The sequence below is a fragment of the Pempheris klunzingeri genome, chromosome 16, assembly GCF_042242105.1.
Source record: "Pempheris klunzingeri isolate RE-2024b chromosome 16, fPemKlu1.hap1, whole genome shotgun sequence".
Taxonomy (NCBI): domain Eukaryota; kingdom Metazoa; phylum Chordata; class Actinopteri; order Acropomatiformes; family Pempheridae; genus Pempheris; species Pempheris klunzingeri.
Genome location: NC_092027.1, coordinates 14945066 through 14966378, shown reverse-complemented (window position 1 = coordinate 14966378; position 21313 = coordinate 14945066). Strand labels below are relative to the sequence as shown.

The 21313-nt window shown below is 42.1% G+C and overlaps 1 protein-coding gene across 2 annotated transcripts; it reads right to left on the bottom strand.

Moving 5' to 3' along the window:
• Positions 1 to 56: 56 nt before the first annotated feature.
• On the bottom strand, positions 57 to 20385 carry tbc1d5 (TBC1 domain family, member 5). Of its 2 annotated transcripts, XM_070847065.1 has the most exons (23): positions 20308 to 20385; positions 15174 to 15225; positions 14374 to 14492; positions 13444 to 13501; positions 13164 to 13272; positions 12865 to 12954; positions 12434 to 12505; positions 11405 to 11472; positions 11162 to 11264; positions 10605 to 10693; positions 10413 to 10463; positions 10194 to 10263; positions 9285 to 9457; positions 9043 to 9185; positions 8022 to 8128; positions 6239 to 6324; positions 4885 to 5195; positions 4673 to 4735; positions 3123 to 3331; positions 2867 to 2966; positions 2249 to 2328; positions 1859 to 2122; positions 57 to 1325 (listed from the first exon to the last, which is right to left on the bottom strand). In XM_070847065.1, exons 3-23 carry the CDS (start codon positions 14471 to 14473, stop codon positions 1038 to 1040), a joined length of 2634 nt encoding a protein of 877 aa, XP_070703166.1. In that variant the 5' UTR covers positions 14474 to 14492; positions 15174 to 15225; positions 20308 to 20385; the 3' UTR covers positions 57 to 1037. The 2 variants fall into 2 exon arrangements, with proteins under 2 accessions (XP_070703166.1, XP_070703168.1); XM_070847067.1 differs by lacking the exon at positions 4673 to 4735.
• Between the last annotated feature and the right edge of the window lie 928 nt (positions 20386 to 21313).

Below are 21313 nucleotides of genomic sequence, written 5' to 3'. Positions count from 1 at the left end.
CATTGATGTCAATGTAACAAGCACAGCATTTCCAAACAGACAATAACTTCAGTGTGTAGCAAGAGCGATGTAGTTTTATTGGTCTTGAGTTAATTATGCTGTATGAGCAGCTCTAGGGACATTCTTGGTGTGCGCTGCTTTACATGGTTTCCACATGACACAAGAACAACTCAGTTGTAATGTGAGAAATGATAACTGTCGATTACCACATTAAAATGTGCACATTGGAATCAATTTTAAAACAAAAAGGAAAAAGACCCATAATTTAATCATTTTTATCCTGGAAACTAAACTTCTGAGGGTTAAAAATATTCTTTTAAAAATTAAAAAAAAATCTAACAAAAAGAATAAGATCACAGAGTCAGGTTTTGTTTGGTTGAGAGAAGAATAATGGTCAGAGGCACTGGTTTAGGAGGGGGAGAAAGCTGCCCTCGACAACTGACAAGAGGACATCACCCGTCCTTCCTTTGAGTATCGGAGAGCTTCCTCTGTAAGGACACAGACATACAGACATAACACAGGCAGAGGTATGGCCACATCTCCACATTCAGAAGAGTATCACACTCCCAATCATTACAGTAAGCTCAAGAGGAGAGAGTCCTCCCCTATAAAGAAATTGTAGTTTGAGGTCCAACTCTTGAGAGTATTCATGTAGTGACAGAGTAAGAAGTTCAATGGCGCCCTCTCTCTGTAGAGCAGGGCGCTACAATTAAATACCATGAGTGACAGGACCCAACATAATAAGAAACGGGCATTAGATAGATGAGATAGCATACAGCATCAGCTTAGACAGGACTCAAGTGGCACAGATGACAGGTAAAGAGACAGAGTATAAGGTATTTGTGACTGGAAGTGTCACAGTCCACATGTGCAATTTTTTAGCCAACAGCAGCTCCAGTGGTGCTCCACCAGAAACTGTGGATTCCACCCTCTCGTCAAAAGTCTGTTTTTTTGTTGGTTTTTTTTTTTGGATCACATCGTCTGAGCAGGATGTGATATGGGTATTAGAGGAGGAGAGGGAGGGGTGATTCGCTCATTCACAGGTCGTTCGGGTTGACAATGGTGAAATCAGAGTCCTTGCTGTGGGTGGAGCCCTCGTCTGGGCTGGAAGAGCCCGAGGTGGTGCCAGCCATCAGGGGGTCATGGAAGATCCCGGCCGCGCCCTCTGGCTCCATTCGCACCAGGCCACGTCCTCGCCTGATCGGAGGGGTGCGCTCGACTGCAGCCCTTCCTCCTCCGCCCTCGGCAGCCTGCAGGTCTCCGTCCTGGGATACGAGGATGTAGTCGTCCCAGTTCTTGGTCTCAGAGCCAAGGGAAGACGCCGCCTGCGCAGGAAAGATGGAGAGGGCCTCTGTGATTCTGCCCTCTTACCTTAAATTATTTACTCCGCTTGATCTAGTGCAGTTTGAATTAGTGGTAGCAGACCGTATGTATATAAACAGAAGCTGTGCACCACTGTCTGCTGCTTCTTGGGCCCTCAAGCTGTGTTCAAAGGCAGCAAAACTCAGACTCCAGGGAACATGTGACTAAGTATTTTTATTATACTGTTGCTGTATTGTGCAGCATCATTTGATTCATTTCTAATGGGACAGATTTAGTGTCACATGGACTAATCCATGTGCAAAGAATAAAACTCTGGTACAAACACTGAATCATTTTTGCACTCGCAGCACAATTTGTTGGCATGTTAATGATCCGGATTTAAACATACCGAATCCTGGATCAAAAGGTCAAACAATAAGACCAAGCAACTGAAAACTAATCTCGTCTGAGCTGAGTGTTTTAGTTAAAACCAATACAGGTGCTGACAATAGAGAGCATTAATTCCAGCAGCCTAAAAGAAGACTGATGAATTAACCTGCTGCTCAGGCGGGGTCACCGCCTGCTCCTCCTCCTCCTCTTTCTCATCCATGCTCCCGTCCATATCAGAGTCCCGGCTCCGCCTGCTGTTTCCTCGTTGTTGTTGCTGGTTGTAGTCACTGCGGTGATTGTTGGCGCTCAGAGCGATCCCAGCAGCTGCCGTGGAGGTGTAGTGATCATCTGCGATGGTGATCTCCTCGTTCTCCTCAGCCTCCAGCTGGCTTTGGTTGAAGCGCAGCGCCCCCTTAAGGATGTCTTTGATCTGTCAGGGTCAGGAGCAACACATCAATGTTAGAGGAAAAAAAAAACTAATTAAGAAAGAGTGTATAATTCCAAAAAAACATATCACAAACATTAGTATGCACTCAGCATTCATGCTCAGGCTAACCTGTTTGAGTCCAGCCAGCGACACCAGGACCTCATCCTCTTTCTCCAGGTGTTCTTGGAGAATCACTTCCTGGATTTTACCTGTGGGAACATAATGTGCAGTCTGTCACGGAGACACACTACCAGCCACAAAATTCCCTCATCAGCTGAATTAATTATGCTAACAAATTGGGACCATGTGTTTACAAACCCCGAGCTGTCTCCCAAAAATTCTCTTTTTGCTGCCTAGTGCACTATATAATGTCCAAAGCAAGTGCACCAGTATCTTAATTACAATACGATGTACAAGACAAAAATGAAGACATTAAATGGCCTAAATCAAAACAAATAAATTGCAAAAACCTCCATGAACAAAAAAAGGGAAATAATAAATGAATAGAAATAAAATTAAATGAATACATTTAAGCTCTAATTTGTGAGAAATACATTTAGTTCAATAAAGTCATTACTTCAGACACAAATACATAATTTGAATAATACTGACGCCTTCTTAAAAGTAAAGGAACAATGTTTAAGTTTTTTAGTATTTGAGCTGACTATTTTTTTTCAAATGCTGAGAATGAACGTGAGGATCTGGCCATCTGCTGCTGGTGCACACATTTCTAGCGGCCGTACTCACAGATGTGAGTGTTCATCATCTTGGCACAGTATTTGCTCATGGCCTCCAGGTCGTTGATCTGGCCTTGCAGGAATGATACCTGGGCTTCCAGATCCTCATCCTGTTAATACCAACACACACAAAAGGTCAGAAGACGATAAAAGTGGAGGGGAACAAAAAAAATGGCCTTGGTAGGAGAGGGTGAAGAGAAGGAGATGGAGGAGATGGAGAGGCAGAGGAGGGATTAGACGGGTCACTACAGCAGACAACAGCTCACCGTCTCCTTCTTTCCCATGGTCTTGCTGTGGGAGCGAGAGCGAGTGATGTTGAAAAACGATTCTTTCTTGGTGGCGGAGAGGGGAGGAGATGAAGTGCTGACATCACTCCCTCTGGAGGGGGGAAGAGGCGGGGAGGCAGCGGCCTGCCCCCGCCCACCAGAGAGGCTTTCTATGCTGGGAGAGGAGCTGACTGTCCTGGAGCTTTGGCCTGCGAAAGGGACGGAAAGATGGAGAGATGGAGCACAATATTAGCACAATAAGAATGTACACAGCACACTGCTTGAGTTTCACTCATGACCTTCGGACCAGTAGATCTAATAAAATAATTTAAACTTACTTGATTTTCCGGATCATGAGATGTGGTTAAAACATTTTTGTTTTTTTGTCACATAAAACTGCTGTTTAGGAAGGTTATAAGAAGAGGCACAAAACTGTAAGTATATAACTAAATATAACTATAAGTAGGTACTATGGTAAAATTATTGTAATGTCTAATGTCTAAATTAAAGAGAGGAAGTGTGTATATACATATGCATACATAATTATTAAATATGCTATCATAACTATGTCATTGTTATGTCTTTGAATCAGGAATGAACAGCTGAATATTAAAATGATGTGAATCTTATTTTTTAACGTAGTGTTACATTTACTTTTGCCTGTCTATCCATCACACCCTTATTTGGTCTCCCTCTTGTACATTTACAGTTTCTGTCACCTCTGTGACTTCTTTGATTTAAAAATCAGTTTTTGATTTAAAGGTGTGTTAGCGGCGTGCAACCTAAAAATTAAATGAGGTCCGACCCACGGAGCGGCAGCAGGAGCTCTGGTTGGCCGGCTGTTTTGTGTTGGTGGGAGCCAAACCAATCAGGGCTCCTGCTGCTGCTATGAATAGTGTTCAGTAATGTATCATTTAAATGCAAATGTAATTAATCAATTCATAATTGTTTTTTTTTTTCAATAAGTAATGTATTTATTTATTATAATTAAAAACAGTATATGTTTATAAGTATCCCAGGCTCCAGAGAAGAACAAGAGGAAAAAACATGCAAACACTTTACACACAACAAGAAATATAACAGCCAGAGTGACTTAGAAACAAACCACACACACACACACACACACACACACACACACACACACACACACACACACACACACACACACACACACACACACACACACACACACACACACACACACACACACACACACACACACGATAAGCACATGTTCAAAGCAAGGCTGACAGCAGATGCCACAACACATCTATGATTTTCATGCCATCAGTTTAATTTCCAGTGATGTGGCAAGCTGTGATCTCCCTCTGCTGGTCAAAATCTACTATTGCATGCTCTGGACTCCAATGCCCTGCCCCACTGTAATAGTTACCCAACTAGCGGCTGATTAAGCAGCAGGAACAGATGACCAAACGGTGACTGGCAAACTCTGTGCACAGACATGCAGCATCAGCGACACAAGCAGGGACATAAGAGGGCGTGGGGGGGGGGGGGCGTGTCACACAAGCTGTTGCCATGGTAGCCGTTACCTTGTGTGTCAGTGTGAGTCTGGGCTGGGAGAGAGACCTGAGACACTCCACCTGAAACTACATCTAACAGACAGGAGAGTCAAAGCTCTTGCTGCCATGTCCACACAAATCATGCAGCTGATTCACCAGTTACATTACAGCCAACAAAAATGCACATAATTGTCATTTGTAGCATTATCTAGGTTTCCTTTCCCTTGTGCCCTGCTGCTCACCTTTGCTGAGGTGCACTGGCATGCTCTCCGACTTGAGCAGGCGGTAGTGAGTGTGGGCCTGGCTCTGGGTCTGCGGCAGGGTATGGCCTGGTGGGGGCTCAGCCAGTGGGTGAGGCAGGGCAGGTGCAGGCGCCGATGCAGGAGAAGTTGACGTGGAGGAAGAAGAGGAGGAGTGTACCTCGCTGTTGATTGGAGAGATGCCGCTGGAGCCGCTGGATATGGCAGGCGCGATGAGCTTCCGGCCGAAGCTCAACAGGCTGCTGGAGACCTTGTTGATGTTGAGGGGGGTAGATTTTGTACTGGATCCAGAGCTAGAAAGGCAAAACTACGTTGAAATGAAAAACAAAAGCCTACAGACAGAACAGTACTTGTGGTTTTGCATGTTTCAGACATTTGTCTAGAATTGGGGAATTCTTTAGATGCATTTCCTATCTTACAGGCTAGTGCTGCCCATTGTATTTCTATGTAGGATCATGGTCAACTTGTGAAAGTGATCACTTCTTGCATTAAGGATCTTGTTGTTGGCATTCTCAGGTTTATAGCAGGTCCTACTTGAAAATGAACTGCCGTGCACAATAACATAACTTTTACATAAAAACATAAAGGCCTCAAAACATTGTGGTGTACAGTCGACTCTCTGTGACCTGATTTTCATACAGCAGTGAAATGAGTTGAGTCAAAATTTATTACAGCCTAATATCATAAATGACAGGTGAGGCTGAAGATGTAGAAGGCTAATATGTGACCCTATGATGGTTCAACGACCACTGAGGACATTGGTATCAATGCAACACAATAAAAGCAGACTGACCACTAAAGTTAAATGCATAGTCATACCAAATTATGGGCTGGCGTGAGTGGCACTGGTGGTTGGTTAGAAATTAAGTTTTGACTAACCCACAGTTATTCTGGTGGCAATTCATGGTTTCCTACAATCATACAGCTGCTGTCAGGGAGACCAAGGCAGCTCCTGTGGCACAGAGACGCCTCTCCCAGCTGGACGGGTCGATTCTAAATTTTCGAGTGATATCATACCTATATATGCACAATAGCCAGCAGTAAATTTAGGGAAGGCTTAGCCCTCTCTAGCTTACATTACCCACCACATGTCTCAAAGGGCTGAACATAAAAATTACATTTGTACATTTAAAATTGAGTGGTAAGACCTGAGTGCCTTTAGATCGGTGTTCTCTATATTGACAAAGACAAACAAACTGTGCGACATGCCTGGGAGACATTCAGGAAACTATATAAGGAATTCATACCAAAAAAACATACGAGCTCAAGCTGGATTCATCAGGCTATTCAGTGACACACACACCTTGTGTGTTAGAGAGAAGAATAGTTGTTTTACCGTGTCTTGTTCATCAGGTCAGCCCCCCTTGTTTTGTAGTAATCCAGGTTCTGCTGGAACTGGTAGTTGACAGGTCGTGGATGGTTCTACAGCATGAGGGAAAAAATAAAATTACAAGTGCATGATAAACATAAGTTACAGGAACCTAAAATCTGTGCATGCATGACTGCATAAACAAACAAGTACGTGTGCCTTGCTGCTTCTGAGTCAGTATGTGAGCAAAAGGCCTGTTCCTTACCCCCTCTGTTATTAGAGATGATTGCCCCCCCCCGGGTGTAACAATGATGAGGACGTGGTGTGACATGGTTGTTCACCTGGGGGAAGCACTGTCACGTTGGATCAGCACCCTCCTTGATTTTCATCCCAGGACAACAGTGTGGTGAGATGTTGCGTTTGAGTGTGTGGGTCAGTGGATTCAGAGTAGGAACAGGAGATGGCTTGTAATGGGAGAGTGAGGTGTTAGTGAAGGCCAAAGACCCGGTAATGCTGTTTAAAAGTATTGAGGAGAATGTGATCTTTCTATGTGTGAGGAGAAGTAAAGAGGGTGACAGAAAACAAGACCTCTGATTTATTGCAAGTGTGACGGGGACGGAGAGCAACAGTGGAACTAGTGTGTGAAGGCAAAAATAAACTGAGGCTACAAGATGTGGCAAAAAAAAAAAAAAAAAAAGGGAGCAGACGCTCAAAACCTAGTTTTCACTCTCACTGTCGTGCAGTCACAACGGTCTATGATTGCAAATAATAATTACATCATTGTAAGAGGAAGCAGCTACGATAATTAGGCAACAACATTTTCAGGAACTTAAGTGTTTTCCTGTTCAGCCTCAAAGTGATTTTAGCCCCTTTGACAATGGGCCATTTCACAGTTTTTCACTACCTTCAAATTCATGATTGCCAGGAACATTTTAGGCCAAAAAGGCTCAAAAAAACATCATCTTGCTGAAATCAAAAACCGAAACTCATGCACATATAACAAAACTGTATTAGACGTGAGGATTTCGAAAATGAAGCCACAGAATTGCGTAATGTGCAATTTGTAGCAAGAAGTAATCCTTTTCGCTGCCCTGATGAGGCCCTGCAGAGTATAAGAGAAATCTTATTCTGACTAGTGTATCTTTTGTGTCACTTTAGTTTTTTGTGCCCAAATCAAAGGTGGTATTGAATACACTTCCCATTTATATTCTAGGAACGCTGCAGCTGAAAAGACATTGTATGTTAGGAGAGCATTTTTAGGTAGCTGTGTTGTCCTAATGTGTGATGTGATATTTCTAAGCCATCTTGTAGAAGTTATTCCTTCTCATTTTCTGTGCTTCCTATTCATAACGCATTATGGATAAAATAGTCCTACAGTTTTAGTGCCAACTTCTCCAATATTATTTAAATGTTGTAGGTTTTAACAAGATTTTGAAAAAGCTATTCATGTGTATCATACAGTATATAGAGATCTTATCATTGCAAGTAAATAATAGCATATACCTGTGCAACTTCCTCTTTCTCATCAACTGAATTAACTGGTTCCCTGACTGCATCATGTAGTCAAGTACCCTGAGATCACTAATATGTAACCACTGAAGCATGAGGAACTGAAATATTTGCAGCCAATTCGAACTTCACTTTTTTGCTAAACCTCAGCAACAAGAGTGCAAATCTTCTCCTCCCTAAGCCAAGCATTCTGTTAGCACAGTATCTCCTCTGCTATAAGTAATCAAACATATGACAAATAAATAAATCAATACATACGATAATTTCCTAATTTAATATCCTATTGAGGGTGTTTTCTTACTTTGGGATCGCGGAGGAAAAGAGCCTTTTGCAGAAGAGAGCTGATGTCTCCTAATGGTGGGTAGTGCATTAGGAGGCCCAGGCAGGTCTGGAAGTTACTAGCAATGACTGAAACAGACAGAACAACAAATGGAGTATTAGTGATGCTAAGCGCTGAATTTGAAGCCTTTTACCTCGGAATCCATTCAAATGAAGTATGTTGGATTTGCCCTGAGTCAAATTATAACAAATTTCAGAATTAGCCAGCATCTCCTGGTTACTTTAGCATGCTAAATGGACACCTTTCCAATGTGGGACATTCAAACACTAAGTAATAGACACACACAAACAGTTTCAGATGGGGAAAAAAAACACTTCAGCACAATGCTGCCATAGCATGAAACTTGGCGAGCGCTAAGCGACTGGTCCTATCCATAGCTGCATCGCACTTCAATCCTGAGCACAATCAGGTGACTCAAAAATGATTTTCTCTAAGTGTTACCATCAATCCTGGCATTTATTCTACCTGCATCCCTTCAGAGTGCCCTTCAGAAAAGCACCTCCCTGATGAACAGCCTCCTCTTTGTTCCAAGAGCACTTGGCTGTAACAGCACTACAGTGTTACTGATCAACAATGTTGTTTTTGTTCAGTTTTGCAAGTATTCAAGTTTTCTTCTTAAAAGTATGCTTGGACATGAAGATGAAAGTGCTGACTGATTGAAAAGTGTTCTGAAGTGCTGTATTCATGTGCAATAAGTTTGGATAACTTTGAGAATATGTTCTATTGCAGCAGGTAGTCAGTGTCTCACTTAAAAGACACTAAAGCAGGGATGATGTTTGCTGGCATAAGAGCTTGAACCCCCATCCTGCCTGATGCATGGCAACAAAGATCTACGGTATTCTATTTAAAGCAATATGACTCCATCTAATCAAATGAGGTGGAGTAAATCACATTCTTCCAGTTAAGTGTTTCTTATGAAATTACATGCAACAAACACAACACATGGCATTATTGGATTATTTCAGTAATAAATGGAGCGTACGAGCATCTCGGATGTAGAGCAACATGGCCACAAAGATGTAGTCCACCAGGTCCAGAGTGATGCTATCACCAAACAGCGCATCCCACACCACCAGCAGGTCCTGGAGTGGAAACTCACGGCCGAACAGCAGTCTCACCCATCGGCTGTAAGACAGACAGAGAGACAGACAGAGAGACAGGGTAACTGTGTACAGCTGGGGGTCAAGAAAACAGACACACTGAACAGAAGGTGTAAATACTGACATGCCATAGATTTGTGGGGCAATCTCCAGCCGGTTGAGGTGCATGTGGAGTTCAATGTCGTGCTTCTTCACCAGCTGGTCCTGGATGCGGTTGACTTTGGTCACTATGGCAACAGATGGCCCAGAATCCTGGGGTCGAGCGAACGGAATGCTGGTCAGCATCTCCTCTTTGCCCTGGAGCAGCAGATCATTATGTCATCTCATTATATGCACAATAACCAGCAGCATCCGTGTTTACCAGATATGTTGGCAGGTACAGGTTTTGCTTTTTAAATATTGGAACATTAATTAAAGTTATAATCCTTTAGATCTTTACTAAATCAAACCCCATTTTATAAAAATATAATTGATGGTAGCATTTCTTAGGAATATAACCTCATTCAATGTAGTATCATCCTGTAATTACACTGTATATTAGTTTAGATTGATAGTGGCGGAGCCCGCCATTCCTATGCTGAATTCAGAATGCCTATGCAAGAGGGATTCAGGGGAAACAGTATTTATTGTCCATTAAGTTGCTAATGTAAGCTCAACAGAATTGAAACTAAAAGCATCCAAATTGTAAAAAAATGGGAAGCTTTTATTGTGAAGCAGTCACGGCAAACAAAATGTATTCAAAACTGGAATCACTCATTGAAAATGCATTTACAAAACATGACAGTGATTTGTTCTGGTGATTTTTGAGACAGTTTTAATCATTAAAGGGACTGATACAGCAGCAGGCGCAATGCTCGGTTAGATGAAGAGCTGCAGACGACCAACTTCTCCACAAGGTAATAGACTTCACCCTGTCTTGCACTTGAATTGACAAGGCAACTGTTGACAGGATTGATATTTTGAGCATTATAAATGTTAATAGCCTTTCGTCAGTAATTACAATGTCCAAAGCAGTTCTTCAGATCAAACTGACCTTCCTCACTTCCCTCTCGTAGCTGGAGAACCAAGGCTCTGCTGTGTCCATCAGCTGCGAGAACATGGCACTACAGACAGAGAGTGTGTGTGATGGGGAGACAGAGATAAATAATGAGCAAACAAAAAGGGGACATATCAAATTCCAATTATCATTAAAAGCAATGAAATTTCACAGTCTGAACATGCTCTATGCATCCGATATCAGGAGCGTACTCACTAGGCATCGTGCTCAAGGTACACCGGGTCCAACAGACACTTCATCTCCTCACTGTGGAAAAAGAAAGAGCCCTACCATTAATCGTCCCTCAAATAAAAGCAGAAATATTTTGGCTTCTGATGAAGCTGGTCTAAAGGTGTTTGTGGCAACTAAAGGGTGAGAGATTCAGGTTAAGGGCTTTGACGGACTGACCTGGGGCTGGCTGTCTCACTGGCATGCTGGAAGGCTTGATGGTCACAGTGCAGAACAAAGACTATGGGAGCCAGCAACTCGTGCATCCCCTAGAGGCAGGGAAGAAGAGACAGAGGTAGAGGGAGTGTAAGGCGTAAAAGGGCAGGGGAGAGAGGAATTATGGTTCATTTGTGGTCAGTCCTTCTTTAATAGTGATGCACGAGGTTTCTAATCTGTGATGACAGGTTTAATTTAGATATTGTTAGCCACTGCCTGGCCATGTGTCACTTCCAGTTTGCAAAAAAGATGCCGTACTGGCCGTCTATTCATTCACTGGCACCTGTTACAAACACTGATAATGAATAGGTTACAAAGGCATTTTGGTCTTTTGTCTGTGTTCACTGGACACCAAGAAGCAGACACACACACACACACACACACACACACACACACACACACACACACACACAGATAATCAACACTATGGCTCAGGAAAATAATCCAACCAGAGCCATCAAAGGGCCCATTTTCAAAGACCTTTAAAAAATAGCAGTGTTGGGACAATGTGTCAATAGTACCTGTTTATATAGCAACTGTTCATTTTCTCTGGCATAACAGAAGAGAATGTCCGTCAACTTGGTCCTCACATCCTCATCCTGGAAGTAACGAATCTCAGGGAACCTTATGCAAATACAAAGAAAGAAATGGAGGGGGGGGTTACTTCATGTCATCACCAAACAGCTTTCAGTTGCACAGTATAAAACATTTTTTCTTTTTTTTTTTTTTTTTTTAAAATCAAATAAATAAACAGAGCAACTGACGTTCTCAGCACGTCCTGTTTGATCATCCCCTTCAGTTCTTTATCTTGGAAGAACTTGTTCCACAGGCTCTGGACAGGAGAATAATAAATAAGACGAAAGCAGACAAACGTTACTCAGACAGCCAGGGGACTAGAGGTGCTGCTGTGACACTACAATAAATATAAATAGTGACCATTACATGAGTCACAACAAAACTGGACCAGTCCATCAATAGAAGATAGAAGGATCAAATAGTTTTTCCAATTCATGGTAAAATGTAATTTTACAAGACCCCTGGTCCCTTCCAGGTTTCCCTTAAGTGGCAGCTATGTACAAGGTTCTGAGACAGATATTTGCATTTAGGTAGTTGTTTTGAGTTTAGAAGCAGTTGTTACCGGAAGAATTTCCTTGAAAGAACTGCTCAATTTATCCCATCTAATGAGTTGAATTGTATCCTTGTGTGCGGACATATTTTACATATTTCATGTTCAGCTAACCTGCTGTGCTCAGACAGCAACTTATTTGAAATAATTAACAGGAAGTGTACCAACTGAACATCCGTCTCTTATTTTCTCTATTATTAATACCAAATTACATAGACCTTTACAGCAGACATCCTAGGATACTTCCCTAGATGGCCAATAACACTCTGTTATTATAACTGTGGCTTTCTGAGTGCATCTCCCAGTCAGAAACTATGAGTGGTAAAGCAGCAGGCAAATTAACTGAGATGAAACATATTCGAAAAAAACTAAATTAATTGGTTTTTTTTCAAACACTTCATAAATTGTCTGAGCAATCGATTCAATGGCTTCATAATTAAATTTTATTTATTTATTTATTTTTTTAAATCAGTTAATAAATCAACAATGCATTACTAAAATAATCTGTAATTATTGCAACAGCAGAGTGTGGAGGGAACACACACACACACACACACACACACACACACACACACACACACACACACACACACACACACACACACACACACACACACACACACACACACACACACACACACACACACACACACACACACACACTCACCCCCTCGTCCTGGGACAGTGGGTTGTTGACCACCAGGTCCTGTTGGCCAGCCTTGCGAGGGTTAGTGATATGCTGTGACAAAAAACCCCAGATATCAATAGATGCCATTCACAGATCAGTGATCGGTTAATTCCTAAGGCTGCTAGTGATGTATGACCAAAGTCTAGCAGCACACACTGCAGGGAGCACACACAACGTTCGATTTTGTTTTAAATGCCTGTGGTTGTTGAAACAATGAGTAGTGAATAAGTTCCTCAAGATAACTATTGACAATAAATAAATTCAACCATGTCAGGAAAAATAGTTGAGGAGATTGTTTATTATTTGCTCCACAAATTGCTGCAGACACAAAAAGCAATTGTAGCTTTCGATGACTGTTTAAACATTTTCTCATCATGCTGAGGGAAATGGCCACAAAGAGGCGCTCTCACCATCTCTTTGATCTTCTCATACTGGGCCCGCAGCTCCTTGGTCTTGTTGATCCACTGACCCTTATCCTCTGGAAGAGCCTCAAGGTACAACTGCACACAGCCAGCACACAGGTTAGTGCAAGAACTTCCATCTAAGAAGTCACAATCATGCAGACACTTTCAAAATTAAAGTCCCGGCTTTTGTTTCCACCACAGAAGGTCTACGAGCTGCCAGAACTGCTGTCTTCTCTGCAGCAGGGAACTTGCCAAAGCCACTTTAATCGAACCTGATAGGACTGCTTGATCCATTTGGCAGTTACCTTCCAGCATACACTCCGAAAGCGGCTGCTCCTCAGTCGACCGTTGATGCCTGCCTGCCGGATCCTGGCCAGGTAATTACTGTTGAGGAACAAGTCGTCCCATTCTTTCCTGTACAAGAGAGGGGAGGCAGAGGACGAGGAGATTTATGAGCATCTCAACCCAAAGTGGGCACGGTATTCCATCTAATGTGTCAGCCAGCAGTAAACCAGGAGGCGGGAGCAGCGAGTTGGGCCAAAAGTTTATGGTGCACACACGCAAGAAAATACTGGAAACGTTCACCTGTATGAGAGGAAGGTTGACTGAGACTGTGAGTAAGTGCTGCTGTCAAGAGATCCTCCTGTTAAAACACACATGGATACAACCACAAGGGGGAGGTGTAAACAACCAGTGTTACGGAGTGAAACTGGAAATCCATCATTTTTAAAGCATGTGAACACAGGATCATAAACAATAACAGAACCTTTGGCAACTACCATAATAAGGAACTGGCCTATTTACTGCTTCCAAATGACCCGTCGGTTATTTTTGGAAATTTCTTTTTCCAGCCGTGTAGTGAAGCAAAAAGGGCCAGAAGCAGGGAAAGTGATGACAGTGAGTAACGCACCATACTGCTCTTCCTCTTTATTGGCAGTAATAAGTCTAATTTGGCCTGCAGGTGAACATGCATTCAAGTCGGAGAGCTGTCTATCAACATTAGTTACAGGGGTAGATCATTCCACAGGGACACTCAGCATGAATATTCATCAGTTTCACAACATGCCAGCCCCTAACATTTTCTCTCTCTCACACGTGTAAACATAAAAACACAAAAACACCCTCAGCCTGGGGGCGTCGCCAGCCACGACCGTGACTCACGCTTCACAGTGAGCTCCAAATTTGTCTTTTATTATCTCTTTCTATCTAGAACTTCAAGTTATTGTGACTCTCTCTTGTGCTCTATCCCTTGTCTACTTGCCAGAGCTTCAGTTAGGGCATCAAGCACTCCTCTGAGTGTAAGAGTACGTTTAATATGGACAGGGGTGCTTTAGCAAAGTGATTTAGCAAAATGCCTAGAGCCTGGCTCTTTAAAAGGTTAACTAGATATAAAATAGATGGAATTAAGAACAGTCCCTAAACAACTGAAGCACTGTCTACGCTCAAAATGTCGATGCCACAGGTTGCATTAGAGAGCTTGAATCCTTGGCTAGTCGGCCGTGAGAGTCAACGTACTGCTGCGGTTCTTGTTGAAATTATTGAGCGGGTCGAAGCCCGTCTCCTGCTGCTCGTCTGTCTGGAGCGGGTGGCGGGTCTCGAAATTGGGGTGCTGCATGACCACGACCCGGCCGGATCTGGAGAATGTAGAAGTAGACCAGAGAGAAACACGAAAACAAACAACGAAACCAGAATTAAGTCACAGGTTTGTGCAACAGAACAGCTACCAGATGAGATAGAGACTACCTAAACTACAAAACAAAAAGTTTGGGTAGCTTGTGGATAGTTTACAGGACTCTTGAACTCAGAAAACAGCTCAGAAGCATACATAAAGCATGTATAGCTCAGTTTTAACAGGGAGGATGGCCCAATGGGAGCACATCCACACCTTTTTGTCACATGACCTGTGGTGCGTTTGTTGCAGTCGAAAAAGTTACAGTAACAGCAGCAGTGTCACTCAGTGTGCTTGTCGTGCCTCTCCGTTAAATATATTTAAAAATAATTAATTTGAGTGCGCAAAAGGTGCAAACATCTGAGCGGCCCCTAACAAGGGGGATGCACATTGGTCATTTTGCTAACAAAGGGGATGGCATTACCCCTTAAAACACCTACTTCTGATAGGGAGAGTGCCCTTCGATCAGAGCTCGTGCTGACAGGCTTCTCCTCTGCTTCTCGAGAAGGACTGTTAATCTCTTGCTGACCGTAATTTCTGACCTCTTCATGAAGGGCTGCCTGCAAAAATCTATTTACTGCAATCACTAAAATCCCCCCTGCTACTAACAATAAACACCCCAAAACCATTTAATCTCAGGACTTACTGTCACAGTCTTGTGATTCTCCTCAGCCACGACTCTGAAGAAAAAGATGACTCTGCAAGAAGAAGAAGGAACAGTGATGAAACTAAACACCATCAGCACACAGGGAGATAAAGAACATGGTTCTTAAAGGGCCATGAATGATTTGGTGAAAGGCATTTGACCTATCAATAAAAACGCAACAAAGAGGACAGGGAGGAGAAAAGGAAAATAATCTAAACTAATGTCAGATACTAAATATTTACTTCTACTTCTACTATGTGAGCTATGGTGACTTTGAACACAATGTAGGCTAAAGTAGTGGTCTTTTTCATTTGCAGCAGCATTTGAATTAGAAGCTCAAACTTGGGTCAAAACAAAAATGTATCAGTGAATATAGCTGATGACTTTGTGGCTCTTTGTGTTTATTCACCTTTTATAGTCCACACAACTTTAATGCATAAAACAAAACAGTGATACAGTCAGTGAGGAATGGCTTAAACCACCAAGAAGCACTTGAGCTGCCTGATACCCTGCCACGCTCAATGTGATATATCAAGCCTAATGCTAATGAGGTTATCATTTAAGTGAGTTAATACATTAATTAAATATATGATGTTAACAGACTGGTCTTCACACAACGCAGAGACAGGAATAATAGTGTAACCGAAGTTAGTAAGAACTTGCACTTTCAAGAAAATTTGAAAATGAAATTGTGTGTAGCACAGTGCTTCAAAATGTAATCAGATTATCATCTGCAGGGAGAAGTTGTGATGCGAGTGTTAGTATGAAGTTACTGTTACGCATCAGTCGTACACATTTGACTTGCACACAGGTAATGTCCGAGTAATGCAGCGTTTACACACAGCCATCTATTTGCATCTCAAATATCTGGATTTAATGCTTTTCTTTATCTTAGTCCAGTCCAGAAGGCCAGGACCCGTTACAGTGTAAATAACCAGTATTTACAAATACTATTTTCTAGTATTAAAAGATAGATTTCAGAGCCGAAATAATTCGTCGATCAATCTGTTTGTTGATGGAAAGAAATCTAATCTGCAGCTTCTCTCTTAAATGATTAATCATTTCTTTCGTTTTCTCTTTCAAACTTTCTCTGGCTTCAGCTTCTCTGATTTAATGACTTGCTGCTTTGTAATATTAATATTTTTCAGGTTTTGGACAGTTAATCAGACAAAACAAGGCACATAAAAAGGCCACGTTTAGCTCCAGGAAGTTGTATTGGGAAATGTTCCATTGATAAAACTATGAAGTGGTTGATCAAGGAAATAATCAGCGGATTAATTGATAGTGGAAACAATTGTTACTTGCAGCCCTGTTTGATTAATTGAGAAAAAATAACAGACAGATTAATTGATAGTGCAGATAATTTTTTCTTGCAGCAGTAAGAGTTACATCAGACGTACTGTGCATCATGAAATGTAAATGCAACAGTTTATGGTGATTTTAGCTCAAACTCGTGTTAATCGCAAAGACCAATGTTACACCAATAAACACAACTAACCAATACAAACAATATATACACACAAATCAAATCCTCACCAGGTAAAGCCTGAGCCAACGCCTCTCTGCCAACAATCACAGCTACTAGAAAAGTTTCACTTTCTCTGTGAGACATCACAATCTAGGTTAACCGATTCTGCCTCCATTCTTTATCCGGCTTGGGATTATTCCACGTTTATGAATATGGTTAGCCTAATACACAGGCCTACAGAATAGCGCGCTTCCACAGAGCATTATGTTTTCTTTCGCTTTATTAATTGTGGAAATAACACAACAAAGGCATCTCTTAAACCTATTAACCATGTGAATGGAGCACCGCTTGATAAATCAGCTACACGCGCCATCAAAATAGAAATAATTTTATATGCATAATGTATGTGCCTGTTTTCTTTGGAAACATCTGTTTTCCTCAAAGACTAATGCTCTCCTTAAGTCTGAGGGGTTTTTCTCCCTTCCCTCATAAAAAGGATATTATCCCATTAAATAATCGTAACTAATCCACAACTATAGGGAAAGACAGTGGAATGTTGTGAATAGGTATCTCCAATAATAGCCTGTTTTCTTGGTTTCACTTTAAAAGATTGGCATGAAAGATTTATCAAATTCTCCTGAGCAACTACAAATATAACAGTAGCCACCTCGCACAGAATACTAATTCGCATCATCACTAACTGACTAAAATTTGCATTGCACAAAGTGTCAAAAGATATTTTGAGGAGTGCATTTCCCTACAGGCTTGCAAACACCTCTAGCACTTTGTCCCTTATTTCCATAAATAAAAAGTTATTCTAAATTTTCTAAAGAGACCTTCACAAATCTCTCACTGCGACATGTGCTTTGAGGGGGCAAGTCGTGTGTGTGTGTGCGTGCGTGTGTGTGTGAGCGTGTGTGTGAGCGTAAGCCTTTGTGAGTGAATGAAAGATGATGTGGGTAAAAGACTGGAGGCCTCGCCGTGTTAGCACAATCTCGCCTGAAGCGAGTCTTCTCTTAGCCTTCTGCTGGCTTCATTACTTCTGCCCAGAGTTGAACGTAAAACCAAGTCCTAACTTTACTACATAATAATCAAGGCAAATTAGCTACTGCATAATTTAACCCACAGCACCTGGAGACACCTCAATTATTCAAAACACGGATCTTTCATGAAATAATCAAATCAATACATAATGAAATGCATAAATAAATCAACAGACAAATAACAGTGCGTCCATCTGTTCTGAGGTACAAGATCTGTTCCTGGGATTTACAACAACAGCCCGTAAAGCTAAATCCAAACTGTAGCCATCATATAATCGTGTTTGTAAGATTTATCAACATTCTGCTTTTTCAGTGTTTTTACCTCAAGCACAATTTAAAAAAAAAGGGTTGTGTGAAGCACACTGGAAGCACACAACAGTCAAATCAGAACCTCTTCCTTAAATAATTCTCACTGTGTGCTACAAAACATTTCACATCTTACTTCCCTCTTCTTTAACACACGCTCATTCTGAAAGGGACAACAAATCTTTCCTCCACTTCCTTGTTTCCCCACTTGATCAAAGCCAGACAGCGTCATTCACATTCTTAAGGTTCTCGAGAATATTTCACAGATCAGCTGAACGGCGAAGGCGCTGAGCGGTTCACCTCAATACAGCACGTTGACAAATTCACTGCAGCTCTTCTTCAAAATGCAGAGGCAGGTTTTGTTCATGTGGTGGCCGGACAACTGCATGCCAAAGATCCCACGCTCGAGTTGAGCTGACGTGAAAAAACACAAAGAAAAGCTTTAGCCCGCCCCAGGTTTATTGGCCTAAAGGCACAAAGGCTAAACTATTCTGAAACTAAACCCGGATTTAATTGTATTAAATGTTTTGCTGAAGTGCCTGCAGAATTTCTATTTAGAGACATCTGACTGAATTACAGCTGGAGCTCCTCTGAAATGAACAGGCTGCCGCCTTGTTTCAGCTCTGAAAAACACCCCCCCCCCATTTCTCATCTTGGACTTTTAAGAATTTACAAATATCATTAGTCATTAGCTGAACTAGTCCTCAATCCGGCTCATTGTCAGACCAGTGTAATGTAAAATAGATCAGTCTATGGGCTGTTTAGAGGATGAATATTCAAAAAGGATTCATCAAACAGCGATGAGAGGAGCCGTCATTGGCAGCTACAGTCTGAGCGACAGATTGCAGTTTAGTCAAAGTGAAACACCCGAGCTAAACAAACTCACATGCCTCTACTTCAGCACACAGCAAGGGCCCAGGAGCCTTCACGGTCACATGCTCGACAAGAGGCTGAGAACATATTTGAGACCTTAACCTTGGCAAAATACCATGAACTTGCTGGATCTTAACTGATTCAATTGCCAAATACATGATGAGAGATTAAATCTGACAAATAACTGTCTGTACAGCATATGGGGCATCTAGACCCCGGAAGGCATCACAAGATAAACCTAAAGGGCCCCAAGGTGATCAACACGTTAGGAAAGCAGAAAATATGTACTTCTGCAAACAAACAAAGAAAGTGAAATAAGTAAATAAAACTTGCTCTATTACAGGATGTACAGGATGATTTTTACCTCTTCAGGCTTCTAAAAAAGAAAAGATAACTAGCAGGACTGTTCACAACTCACTGACTTATGCAACCGGTGCTGAGCGATCACAAGTTTACACTGTTTTATCTTGACAGCCGACAGCCCGGGAGGATGTGAATCACTGCAGAACAGTGCAGAGGAACAACATGCAGGAACAGGCTGAAGTTCAGCAAGTATCACAGAGTTCCCCACCTGTCCTACAGCCCATTTCCTTTCACTGTACTCACCTGTACAGAAGTAATGTCCTATTGACAATAGGCCACAGGTTAGATTCAGTAATGAGCCAGTGTCCCACCTTTATGGAGCAGGAGGGTCACCAACACACCTCATGATTTTTGTCTGTAGTCATGAGATTGTTCTCTAATCCGACATAGCCTGCAGGCAGTAAGACTGTACTTTCAATACAGGCTGCCTTACACGCTTTGATGCGGGTTCACTCAGGTCTTCGCATCAAAGCGTGTAAAGCAGGGCAGTGCTAGCTGTTACCAAACTCCATCTCTATCTGTCAGACAGGGCGGGCCAGCCCGAGGCAAACAGGTTAGAGGCACGCTACTCAAGAGGGAAACAGCTCTTCTGCAGTTTAGACCCCACACTTCACAGCCAGCACTGATTATGTAGCTATAGCTTGACGAAAAATGCACGCAGTGTCCGTCTGTGATGCACCACGCATGATGACAGCCAGCGGGATTATCGATGCAGACAGGGCAAAACGCTAAACAGCAGCTAAGCTAACATACACACCCCTGTGACAGCTAACAATGCTAACTGAAGGCTAAACTAGCTAAACGGATTTATAGCAGCACACCGTAGACTTCAGTATTGGCTGAATGTAACTACAGGTAACAGCCAGCAGGTAGGATAATGTGACGTTAGCTTGGCTGCTAGCAAGTTGAGACCGAGCCGATGCACGGGCCTGTCTTCACTTCCGACACACAGCTGCTGCTGTAACACACGAGACCTCCTCTTTCACACACACACACACACACACACACACACACACACACAGGCCAATAAAAGGTGAAGTGGTTCACAACCCGCCGTGGGCTCTCCGTGTGGGTCAGATACCTGTTCAGATCATGCAGGACTCCTCATTCTGCCGTGTCGGGCTGACTGCTGATTTGTAAACAGTGGCGGGTCAGACGGAAGTGCTGCAGATCAGCTGACTGATCACGTGAGCGGGGAGCTGAGGCGCATGGTGCTGCTGTCTGCAGGTGTCTCGTGTTCCCCGGCCCGCAAGTAAGTGTGGTAGAGTCTGTATTAGGCTTTGGTTCACAGAAACATCCTAAACAACTATTTAACACATGTCTGTGCTGGGAAAATGTAGCTTTTCTCACAACAAATTGTATTTTCAGTTGTCAGATTCAAGGTGAACTTTATACATGGATTAATATATTGCACCCCATGGTTTAATAAATTGTGGGTTGTCACGTCTGTGTGGCCTATATCCTCCTCCAGCAGGACACTTGCTTAGAATCAGTGTTGGATGATTTCTTTCTGTAAGTAAAAGTATTACTGTAATACCATACTGTGAAAATACTTCACTGCAGTAAAAGTTCTGCATTCAAGACTGCACTTAGGTAAAATTATTTAGGAAGTCTAATATCGGCAACATTTACTTAAAGTATCAAAAGTAAAAGTACTCCTGCTGCAGAGAACTTGTTTTGAATAGTTTATGTAGCTAAAAAGCCAAGACCTCGACCTGTATGCTAACAGGTTGCCTTTGAATTTGAATGCCTCTGTTAAGTTTATCAGAGGCATTCAAATTCAGTGTCACCAAATTTGGAGAAACATGTTTTGTCTGGAAAAATCAGGATCTGAAAAGTAACTAAAAACTACAATATTTGCCTCTGAGATGTACTGGGGTAAAAATATTAAGTTGCATAAAATGGAAAGTACTTCAAATTTGTCATTAAGAACAGTACTTGATTAAATGTACTTTACTTTACTGTACACCACTCAGAAATGTAATAATAATCAGTCAATAGTGAAGTTTTGTCGAAAATATCAACCAAGTCTGCAGTTATGTTTTAATTAGTTGTTGATAGATTTGTTTTATTTTGGATGCTCTTTT

Excerpts from the sequence above, each read along its gene's own strand:
- tbc1d5 (XM_070847065.1), bottom strand. The coding sequence starts at position 14,473 with ATGCAGCACCCCAATTTCGAGACCCGCCACCCGCTCCAGACAGACGAG. Across the intron at positions 10,264-10,412 it reads TACCTTGAGCACGATGCCTA|TGCCATGTTCTCGCAGCTGA; the intron begins GTGAGTACGCTC and ends CTCTGTCTGTAG. Across the intron at positions 2,967-3,122 it reads CCATGGGAAAGAAGGAGACG|GATGAGGATCTGGAAGCCCA; the intron begins GTGAGCTGTTGT and ends TGGTATTAACAG.